At 44.0% G+C, this 12,201-nt stretch overlaps 1 protein-coding gene across 12 annotated transcripts in view; it reads left to right on the top strand.

Annotated features, from left to right (window-relative positions):
* The first annotated feature begins 220 nt into the window (after nt 1-220).
* Nucleotides 221-12,201, top strand: part of mecom (MDS1 and EVI1 complex locus) — a 132,537-nt gene continuing 120,556 nt past the window's right edge. For 7 of the 12 annotated variants that reach the window (XM_061046267.1, XM_061046268.1, XM_061046270.1 and 4 more), the window contains exon 1: nt 222-567. In XM_061046267.1, coding sequence (XP_060902250.1) covers nt 531-567 — 37 coding nt within the window. In that variant the 5' untranslated portion in view covers nt 222-530. Of the gene's footprint in view, nt 568-12,201 lie in introns of all 12 variants that reach the window. The other 5 variants (XM_061046273.1, XM_061046275.1, XM_061046276.1 and 2 more) reach the window with 1 other exon arrangement.

The following is a 12,201-nucleotide window of genomic DNA, read 5'->3' on the forward strand; positions in this document are numbered from 1 at the left end:
ACGATTTGACTTCTTTGGAAATATTTTGTTTAAAACGAGTATTGTTGCCATTCCCTGTTATATAAGGACTAATACCTCTGTCTTGTTATAAAGATCTGAAACAATCAGAAGTAGCCTACTTGCTGCTTGCGCATCTCATTACAAACTTTGCTCACGCGTTAAACAAACAACAAAGCTGAGTCTGCGGCTACAACAGCGTTTGGACACTTTTTACAGTGTGCCCCGCTTTCTCACTCAGCGATCGTTTCAAACGGTGACACGAGACGAGATGTCCACCACGATTCACGCGTCTGGACCAGATCAGGTTGATATCAAAGTGATAAATCGTCCCAAACTTTTTCTGGCACTTGCTGCCGGCAGATTTCAGGCTGTGCGCATGTGCGAAGGTGTCCTGACTGACAATGCTGGGGAGATAGCGCGTTTGGATTGAGAGAAACCCAGAGAAAAAGGACAGAGAAAAAAACAAACAAAAAGGAGGAAAAAAGATCCAAGAAAAAATCCAAACAAACCCACGCCGAGAGACTGGCACCATGAGGTCCAAAGGCAGGGCACGGAAACTAGCAACGAGTAGGTGCAACATCCATTTCTTTTTTTTCCTTCTTTAAACATGCCATCTTCTATTTCTAGAGACTGTCGCTTGCTATCACTGCGTTTATCAAGAGTTTCTCTTACGATTTATTTCTTCCAGTACACTCACTGTCTGCTGTTAAGAGTGACAAAATCAAGATAGTCTCGCGAAGGAAAAAAAGAATCGCTGTCACGAGAGTGGAGTAAACTTTAAAGTTTGGTGAGCGACTTAAGAACTTTGTGCAGGGCGTCCGCTCCAGCTTTGGACATGCTGCTTGCATGTAGTGGGCGCTGTAGTTTATTGTAGTGGATTGTAGTCCTGTGAATCGGCAGTCGTGTTGTAGTTGCTTCACGCTGCTGCTGTGGGCTGCCGGTCACCTCAGTGTGCCGGGAGCAACTTGGAGAAAAAAGGATGGAGAGAAATGTCGAGAAAACTGAGGATGTAGACAGGCATGTTTCAGGGAAGAGGAGCTTTGTGTGTTTGTTGATTTTTTTTGTTGTTGAGTATGTTAGTCATGCTGATCGTTTCGAGCTCTTATTCGTGCGTAATGATTGTTTAATGTTTAATGATACGGCACCCTGACAAATATGATTCAGACTTTGACGTTTTAATTCTTCCGACTCAGGTAGGTCGAAGTTTGCAACATGTAAAAACAATGTACTTTTAGGAGTCAGTCTTCATACTGTGCCAACTAAATTTACTACGGATAAAATAATAAGTTTAAACGTATTTTATTAAATTGGTTATAATATCGAAACACTAGTGTCATAAAATCGATTTAATTACTTGGACGCGATCAGCTAGGATTCATGCAAGGAGCTGATTGATAAGGCTATTCATGCATTGATTTTCTCAATAAATTATTACAATCTTCTTCTTTCTAAAGCTTCTGCACAAATATTTTGCCTGGGTGTTAAGCTGCTTTGACTCTGGGGTTTACTTTAAAAAAATTTTTTCAAACGCACATTGTTGATCTAAAATTATACTGCACGTGTTCTTTGCAGAAATAAAAGAAGGTTGAAACTGAGACGGGCCTGAAACACTGCGATAATTGCAAACATTTTCAAAGCGACATCATAATATGAGACTCACATTCAGTTTGCTGACTCCTGTTTGCATTTTATTTGTCTCGTGCTATTTTTGTTTTACATACAACCACAGCTACAAATATATGGTGTAAAAGCTGCAACACATGCCTCAAATCATTTAACACCAATATGCAGCAGGTTGGGGATGTGTCTACATGCGGCCTATTCAAGTAACTTTATTCGTTTACACTGCCTACGTGTTTGTGAAGTTTGATGAATATAAGAAATGAATCCAGGCCTGTTTTTGTGTGATTTCATCGATTATTTGGAAATATTTTAACATTTTAAAAAGGACGATTGTGCACACACACACTCGCTCAATTGCACACACGCACGCACACGCGCGCTCACAAACATTGTCATCTTAACAGGAAAGAAAACACTTGAATTTCTTCGTCACGGCCTTCCAGGTCTCTGTTTGACTGTTACAAACAACTAAGTTTCCAAGCAGAGTTTCAATAAAGGACACAAGCAGCAACTGCATCAACTTTTTCGACAGTCTGAGCAATCCGTTTTAACATTGCTGATATTTAAATGATTAATCATTCCTCTCTCTTAACGATTATTATTCTCAAAATAAGAGACGAAGGTTTCTACATCCAAAGTCAGACCGGGGGAATGTTCAGTGGTCCCCGGAGGAGCGGGTCCGCTCTGGCCTCCAGCCAGGTCTGCACAGTGTCAACAGTGAATATTTAAATTCCCAGACCCCTCATAAGAGCTCGGCTGGTAAATGCGTTCAGTGTGTGCCTCCCGCCTGGCTGTCCGGAGCAGTCGTGTTAAAACGGGCATGTACGGGGGCCTCTTTGCAGAGCAGTCGTGTGATAAAATAGGGGGTGGATGCAGCAATAGAGGAGGTGATGGAGAGGTGGTAAACGTAAGAGTGATTGATGGAGGTTGACTGATTAGTCCGCACGTCCAGATGTAATGCGGTGAGCCACAAAAACGCACCTCAGCTTCCCAACTAAGTATAGCCAAGGCGCATAGGCCGCACCCCGCGGTGAATTGTGGGTTACAGAGGGATGAAGGAAGGGGGCTTTGATGCTCCACACTACCTTGGTGTTGGTCTAATTAAAGGCCCGCTTAGCATATTTGTGTCTCAATAAAAAAAAGGCCTTGATTATAAGGTGTACGGAGGTCTTCTCTATATTGTTAAGAATGACTGAGGATTAATCAAACTCAATAAACTAACAGTGATCTTGTGATTTACAGACCTCTAGTTTGTTAATAGTGTTTAAAATGTTTCTAACATGGTAAAATAATGTGAAACTAAAGGAAAAGTTCCATTAAAATGCTTTGGAAGCTTTACAAGAAGCAATGGAGCATTTAAAGCTTTTAAATTGTTTCCCAAGGCACACACTACCATTTGTTTATCATTTTTCACTTTGACCGCAATATTTTGTCAGCCATCAATCATTGGGCTTTTCTGTCTCCAAAAGTGGGGCTCATTTTACTTAATAGATTAATGTGTTCAAAACGGACACCCCTGCTTTTGGCGCATCATCAGATACTGTTGGTGTGCGTGTGCCAGGGAGGGTGAGAGAGAGAGAGGGAGAGAGAGAGAGAGAGGCCTCGGTGTCACGCTGTCTGTCAGCGCCTCTCCTCTCCGCGGCTGAGAAGCGCGTCGTCCTCCTCACATTGTGCAATGGGCCATGCATCTCGCGTTTGTCTGGTGGAGCTCATTAAAACGGTTAATAGATCGGCCCATTTAAAAGGTGAGAGGGAGCGGGCCGGCGCGAGGAAAGTGAAATAGAGACCCCATTAAACAGCCCTTGTTGTCCCGGAGCGGTGCTCTTTGCACGGCGCTCCGCTTGGTGCCAGAGCTCCGCACACAAATGTCCCATATCTCCTTCCGTCATTGACAGGGTCAAGAATCACAGAGGCCCTATATGCAGAGATTAACTCTTATCTTCGTTCATGTATTTTTTTTTTTTTTTTAAGTTTTTATTAGTGCAAACATGAAACAGGCTTTGAATTATTTTGTATTTGCTCAATAAGAATTAAGTGTCGCTTCTTAAAAATAAAAGAAAGAACATCTTGCTCAGTATTTCATGACCTTAGCCATTCTGTCGTGACAGAGTTGTCATTTATTTTAAAGGCTGGAATAGAGGATTTATGTACTTACTGCTGACTTTTTTTGAGTTTTGGTTCGCCGTGTACATTGAAAGTTTGTACAATTCTTGAAGTGCGAGAGCTGCTTCAGAAGGGTGACTTGTAGTTTGTACTACAAAGCCTTGGATGCACACCAGCCACGTGATTAGAAGGGGAAAAACAGTGAAAACACATTTATTAACAAACAGTAGTTGATGACAGGAACGCTGCTGCTTGTCAAACCAGGTGCAATGCATATCTAATCCTCACACACATACAACCTTTATGGGTTTTTAAGCTATGTTCTCGGACACCGGTGTGTGTGTGTGTGTGTGTGTGTGTGTGTGTGTGTGTGTGTGTGTGTGTGTGTGTGTGTGTGTGTGTGTGTGTGTGTGTGTGTTTGTGAGGGTGTTTGGATATGGGATGGTGGGGTCGAATGTGACCCAGGCCCTCTCATCTATCAACGCCCCCATCTGTCTGACATGTCGTCCACTTTCCTCCTTTCCTATGATGGTAGAACCCCCCCCCCCCCCTTTCAGAAAATGGCTCTTTTAGAAGGTCTGTGATGTTAATGAGTGGTCCGGGACTTGCTCTCAGGGCTACAAACAGAGAGCTGATGAGGTTAGTGGTTTGTTTATGTCCCGTTGTCACCTGCTTGAAGGATGGCCCTTGTCCCAAGCAACAAGAAAGCTTCCAGGCCTCGCCATGGGTCCCCTCTCTCAGGCCCTGACAGAGCAGGCCTTGCCCCAAGGGCTTCTCTCCCCATCTCTACTCCCTCTTCTCAAATGCCCTCCCTGCCTCCATCCACCTCGGTACATCATCTCAATGAGGAATTTTTATGATGCATAAAAGCTGAAACGTGTCCCTTTCTGAATCCTGCCCTTGTGGCATGTTAAAAAAAAAAAAAAAGTGAAAGTGTGGAGCTGTTCTTTCATCATGTGTTGCACTAATGTAAGTGTATTCATGTTGACAGTGTGTGTGTGTGTGTGTGTGTGTGTGTGTGTGTGTGTGTGTGTTGTTTAGGGGCTGTTGTGGCGCAGCGACCCAGACAGGGCAGTGTGGGAACACCAAGCGATGGATGGAGGGAGGGGAGGGTGGGAGGTTGGGTGTGCAGCAACATGTCAAGCCTGGGAACCGCTGTGTGTTTACCGCAGGGAAACCGTACCAACACAGAACAATGAGCGAGCCTTACCCCTTCTAAATAAAAAAAAAGCATTACAGCTTTCTTCTCCCCCCCCCCCCCCCCCCCATCCCCCTCTAAAGGTCATGGAGTTAGAGATAGGGAGTCCACACAAAGCCTCCAGTCTGTCGGCAGTCCCGTCTGGCCCTGTGCGGTGCCAAGGCTGAGGTCATTATCAACTGCCCAGTCCCAAGCTAAGCATATTTTTTTATAGATTGTGTGTGTGTTTGCAGGGGAGGTTTTCTTCATGTGTGCACTAGCTGAGTGTGTGTTTGTGAGTTTTAGTGCAGGAAACAAAAGGCACTCGACAGAGTAAACATAGTCGATGTCAGATGCGTGATGTGCCGCCATTTTCTCATCACATATTGCGCCCGAGATAAATGACATTTTGCTGAGTTTCAAAGTAAAAGCAGACATCAAACTGATTTGTGTGTCGTTATGATGTCTGAGGAGTTATAATGTCAACAGATTGCTGATGCTGCGGTCTGCGCGGGCTATTAATGAGGCGGCGTGACGCGGTCGCTCCTTCTGGCATGCTCTGAGAAGAGATGTCTGTTAGCTAATTAAAGAAAGTCAATCATTTTATACTCCAATCAATTACCTGAAGCAGGTGGTAGAAACCGGGCCCGACACTCTGGCCTCATGTCTCACAACCGCTAACTACACAAAGTCACTTTACTACATTGTTGAGTGCTTTTATTTGGACAAAGGATAAACAAGGAGGCATGATGTGAATTTATTCCGGCTGCCAATCTTTGTGGGATACACTTTATTTCAGAATGCAGTCATGATGTTTTGTTTGAGTGTTAGCTGACTGACTGCAATATGATCATTTGACACTTTCTATTACTTAGTAACTCAATTTGACTCAAGTTTCAGTTTAATTGTCTATTTTCAAAGACTCAAGCTCATTTTGGAGATCAATGCGAAGCTATACTGTAGAAGCATGTATTTGCTTATGGACTTTTCTGTTATCGCTGTCATTAAGGGCTGACACGGAGAACCGTTTTTGTTTTCACCCTCACACACTGAAGAGAGCACTTGGCTATAAACAGGAATAACCAAACAATTGCCTTGTGAATGTGGTGATAACAGTGTGTTCCAGCTCTGCCGGGGGATCTCCCTGGGTGGAGCAGACTGGCCTGAGGGATGGAAGGAGTGAGTGAGTGAGTGAGTGAGTGGGTGAGTGAGTGAGTAAGTGAGAAATGGAGAGGAGGAAATGGGCCATCAGGTCATGCCCACCTGTAGCTGATAAGGGGAGGACGGGACAGAGCAGTCAGCTGTGTAAGTTTATGTGTTTTTGTGCTATGTGAGTGATTCCTGTGCACCTTTCATCTCAGCCACAACACACACACACACACACACACACACACACACACACACACACACACACACACATAGACTCTCCGCCCTGAAGCTCATTAAGCAGTGACCTCTCACCCTCACAGGCTGGGAGAGATGATGGGAGAAGCAGTGATCAAAGCTTTGGCCTTCCTGATGAAGTTTGCGCTGCACCACGTTTACCTGATTGGATCTGATAGCAGCTGTCTCGCCGGTGAAGCAGCTATGAAACAGTGACAGTTACAGTTAGATACCCGATATGACAAAGTCACGACAAAGCTGTGAATCCGTTATTTAAGGCAGTTAGCAACATAGGTTAACTGTAAGGTAAGTAAGGTTAATAAACTGTAAAAAAAAAAAAAAAAATGTATGGTTGTATTTTTAATTTTGGGTGGAAGTTATTTTAGCACTTCTGTTGCTGAAATAACTTCTATCAAGGATTTTTAAAAGCATTTGCAGAAATATTTTACAGTAGGAGCATCAAATATTTGTATATTATATATATATATATATAATAATATATATACTTAACTTCTTCATTATTCTGGATGGAGAGTCATCGTCCAGCAAACTTGTACTTTTTTTTAAGGTGGATCATCTTTCCAGCACCCTTCTTGTTCACTTCAGTCCTAATCCTATGTCTGTGAAAAGGAAACACCATGTCCCTTTCCTCTGAGCTCTGTGTTGATGACTTCCCCCCCCGGTGTGTATGTGTGCGTGTGTTCGTATTAGCCATGCACCTTCTGTGTGTCTATGCACGTGTGTTGTTGGTCAGCCAGGGTCGCAGCAGAGGAAAGAATGCGGCCGTGGAAAGGAATGCAGGGCTGATTAGTGCTGCTTACCTGTAAGTGAACTGGACGTGCCGGCGTGTGATGAGACCGAGGAAACAAGGGAACAATAGGACAGTAGAGATTCCTTTCCACGATGCATTCCAGCGATCCTGCAGAACCGGGCCCCCTGCTCGGAGCTTTGATGAACCCTTCTCTGGGCTTCCTGGGATTGTCGCTCCTCCACAAACACAAAAACATGAAGCGGCCGGTGAGCGGGGCCAGGGAAGAGAGAGCACGGCCCTCCTCAGGATGTCCTGTTTTGATTAGTGTTAGCATCCTAAATGCACCATTGAAATATTATTCTAACACGGAGAAGAGCTTAGCGGTGACACATCCACTTCTTTCCACTGTGTGACCTCCGAGGTCAGATACACTACAATGAGGCCAGGAATCAAAGAGGTGCTGAGGAAATCATGTGTGGAAAAAAAGAGGCGATAAAATGATAAGGAGAGGAATCAGAGCCTGTCTGCAGGTGGAAGTATGTCAGGCCAAATCTTTCAGAAGTTTCTAATGAATACCTGATAGTTTCTGGAATTACACAATGCTGGCATTTCTAAGACTACAGTAGCTTTTTATGCGGATAACAGGAAGTGATAAATGGAGGCGGTGATCTTTGCTTTCCGTGATGGACTGAGCAGACATATTTCTCCTTGAATCAGAGGAAAATATTACAAAAAAATGATATAGTTGTGATAATAGTGCTTTTTCATGGCATTTAAAAAAAACAATTCAAAGCTAATAAGTGGCAGTCAACAGCTACTAATTAGGCTTAATTATCCTACTCTTTAATGAGACCATGTTATTTAAGGTTTAAAAACAGCCCAACAAAAAAAAGTAGCTTTATTTTATATTAGCTAATTTCAGGTGGCTGAAATCCTGCATTACCTGAAGTTGTTTCCCTTGACGTATAAAAGTACCTTAGTTGTGTATTTGGAGCACCAGCTCTTTCTCGCAGTGTCCTCATTCAGCGGCCCACACTACATCTTTTTGTGTCTCCTGTGGAATCAGAGAGCAGCGAAGCATTGCAGCATGGTTTGTTGTTTTGCTGCTGCTTGAGGGCTTTAGTTTGACAGGAGGGCACCACTTTGTTCACCTCAGTGTCCAGATAGGACCCCTAGGAGGCCTCTGGGCCTGGACGTCTCTGTCAGGGCTGTGGCAGGACTGGGGCAACCGGGGGCCCTGCTGCTCACTGGGTCAGTGGACAAGCTAATCGATTTTATCTCCGTTTCACACACCACGCCAAACCCCTACTGGCCTGATATTCACATGTTCACTGTTCAGAGGATTATACTCCTTCCATCTTCTGTCTCTCTTCTCTTCAAGTTTTTTTCACTTGCTCTCCCACCACATTTCTTGCGTTTCTCGTTTGTGTTTATGCTCCCTTTTTCTTCCATGTCTCTTTCACGCTTTATCTCCCTCCCTCTCTTTATCTCTCTTTCTCCCTTTATGAAGGGACATTTTAAATTTAGCCTCCATGCCCAATCTTGTGTTGGCGCTCCCGTTGAGTGAGGCTGGTGGGTAGGCAGGCGGAGGCACCCTTTTTTTTTTTTTTTCCTCTTTTTTCGGCAATTGGATGAAGCGTTGGAACAAGGGAACGAAAAGCTTTGGGAAAGGTCTGGAAACTTCCCATTCATCAGTGTAAGGAGATACTGCGCTGACAGTTAGCAGACGGCCGGCCAAGTACAACACGGGACAGCCGCGTGGGCCCGCTGCTCTGGGCTTCAACAGACAGACAGACAGAGGGAGAGCAGACCAAACACCCCACACATCTCTGTTCGAGGACAGAACATGTGTTAGCATTTAAAGGCATTTCTTCTGATCCTCTCGCATGGAGTGTGAACAGTAGAATAAGTGAATGATTATGGGTGCAATCATAACTAATATAGTAATAAAGAAGAGCAGGGGGCAGCAGAGTTTAGCACTGCAGACAAATAATGATTACATTCTGTTGTGTAAGTAGTGGAGCGAACTGTGGTTAGTTCTGTTATTTTCAGATTTGGCAGAATTGACAATTTTTTCAACTTTACAAGGTCCTCAAAGCGAATTTGCTGCGCTTTGCTTGTATAGAAGTGATGCAAATGTAAACAGTGTGTCTTGAGTGTAAGATTCTGCATGTTCATCATTATTCTTAATGCTTTTTCTTCTTTCTTTTGTCTCATATTCTCTTGACACCCTGGGTAGCCTCATACACCCTGTCATTGGCCTGCTCTGGGTCTTCTTGTCGGATTAGACTACTTAAAGTTTTTTTATTGACCTATTCTTGTATTGTAACTTCTGACCGAGATGATTCTTCATTTTTGTGATCATTTACGAGGACACACGTTTTCTAACATGGCTGCAGCTAAACTAAGCTTCCCTGCGGACTTTGAAATGACCTGTACCTGACTGTTGATAAGTTCCCTAATCGATAATCAGAAAAAATATACAGAAAAATATCTACTGCTGAATAATAGTAAATACATTTGACTTGAACAGTTTCATTTAATTTATCATGTCCAATAAGTATTTCTACTCAGTAGTTTTGTTACCATTAATATAACCAAACAGCAACTTTCAGTTATGTGAAATAGTCGCACTTTGGTTAAGTCTGGGCATCAAAACGAACTGGTTAAATTCAGGAAATGACTGTGTTGTTTGTTATATGATATGCCCACTTGGTTTCACATGGACACAGTCGATTCAACTGTGCAGTGACGCTGATTATGCTCACTGAAGCATACACATACAGTGCCATTTCTCGCCATGCCAACCCAGGCCAATTCCTGCTTTTTTTTTATATAGAGTCCAATCTCCTTAGCCCCTCTTACACGCCCTCTCTCCAATCCTTCTCATACGCCTCTGCAGCAGGGATAGAATCCATGCATACCCTCAGGAGAAAGTAATACAATCATGAGAGTGAAGATTTATATGCACCCATAATGCACCTACAGACGTTTGAATATTTATCCATCCTTAGAGGAAATTTGGACTCACATACGTGAACATCCACCTGTGCAGGCTGAGTAGAACCGGACAGACCATTGGGAGGGCAGAGAAGGGTGGGACACTGCAGGTGCGGGTCTGTGTCTTTCTGCCCAGCTATCAATCGCTGCCATCTGACAGTTCAATCTACGAGGGGCCGAGCGGAGCAGCCGGCTGGCTACCAGGGCAGGTCATTACTGAGCATGGAGGCAGCCAATCGCATCAGCGATCAATGACAAAAGCAGGAGAAGGGGAGAGTGCAAAAAAAAAAGTGAGGGAGAAGTAGAAGGGAGGCAGGGTTGAGAGAGACAGAGTGAGAGAGGCAATGAAGACGCAGAGATGTAGGGAAGAGGAGGGGGTACGGCAGGATAAAAGTAGTTATGCTGCTGAAGGTCAGTTCTCAGCTGTGGAGTGGATGACAAACAGGCTGTCAGCTGCTAAGAAATGGAGATATGCATCTGATGCAGCAAAACAAGAAATACGGCCTCCTGCATGGGCGTGCACATAGATGCACACAGACACAGTCACTGCCATAGCAGCGTGATTGAGAATGCAGCGAGGGGATTTTAGTGTGAGCTATTGTTTTATGAATTCCATACACAAGGTGTTGGCAGTCCGCACCGCCCTTTTAGTGGTCAGTTCAGGCTGCGCTGCAGTAAAAGTAATGACTGGCTGTGAATAAAAAAAAAAAAAAAAATCAGTTCATGAAAACGCCACAACTCCCCTGTGGCTCCGCCTCCGCTGCCCACCACGGTACCACGGGAACAGCTGCCACGGTGAGGTCCGTCCAGTGGTGTTTACCCAGCCCCAAGAAAGTCAAACACAGAGGGAATTCCATACGCTTTTTATGACATTTATTATATTTCATGACCAAGTGGATGTCATTTTCACTTTCTCACCAATGTTTTCCCTCAAACTTTTTAAAAATGTCCCCCCCCTCCTCATTATTGAAAAGGGGATGAATTGATGTTGTGGGAGACAGTATTTGGCCAGAGCTCTGGTCAAAAAAACAAAACTGAACGATCTCTCTTTTCTCCCTAGAGGCCTAGAATAGCAGGACCGGTCGTTTATCCTGCGCTATCTCTCAGCAGATCCACAGACACATACACACCCACACACACACACACAGACCCAAAGTACGCACACACCATCGCAGCATGGACACCACTGAGTGATGATGAGTCATTACAGAGAGTGTGCCCTTCGACCTCCTCCAGTCTTTATGGATCACTCTCTGGCAGAATCATATTCCCTAATGCCAAGTTCCTGTCCATCTGCCTGCCTGTCTGTCAGGCAGTCAGGCCCCTTAGTGTCTCTCTCTCTGTTCTCTCACTCTCATTCTCTCTCTCACTTGCTCTCCGTCCCCTGAGTTTCACACACCAGTTCATCCCAGACATCGCTGTCTCTGTTTATTTGAATAACATACAGGAACATATCCCCCCTTACTGAATGTTTGAATCTTGATACTTGTACATGTATTCCGTAGTGAGAATAACGGACTTAAGTGTTGATTTGTGCTAAGATGGTTTTTAGATGAATTGGGCAAGGTAGAGAGTTATTGAAGGGTGTGGTAGTTCGAAAGATGAATTACATCTATTCCCTTTAACCTTCCATGTACTTCAGTGTTGAGATTGGCATGCATGAACACAGTAATCTAATACCTTTTTTTTTTTTTTTTTTTTTTTACTCGTAAACGTTTTCCCTCCGTCTATTTCCTGACTTGCATACTGTCGTTGGTAATTCCTGCACAGAGGAGCAGAGCATGCGAGGGGAAAGCAGAGCGAAGGAGTCAGCTCGCATTTTCTACACATCCTTTTCTTCTTTTCTATGTTCCTTTGCTAATCCAATACTATCACTATGCCAGGGCTGTTCAGCGTGGATCAGGCCGCTGTTATGTTTATTGTGGGTGCTCGCATTTGATCCTTTTTCTCCGCAAATTCAATTTGTTCGACCTGATTTGATCAGTCGCAGCAGCATAGTTGCGTGCAGGCAGAAGCAGATAAAACCTTCAATAAATATAGGAGTTAAAATGTTTTTTTTTTTTTGCGTCTGTGAGAGGGGAAACTCTATTACAGGTGTGCTGGACCACGGGGCCCTGCCGCCTCTGATGAAATGCTCTTTGGGTGTTAATGCAATTCTGATTTG

This window comes from Labrus mixtus, chromosome 9 (genome assembly GCF_963584025.1).
Source record: "Labrus mixtus chromosome 9, fLabMix1.1, whole genome shotgun sequence".
NCBI classification, from domain to species: domain Eukaryota; kingdom Metazoa; phylum Chordata; class Actinopteri; order Labriformes; family Labridae; genus Labrus; species Labrus mixtus.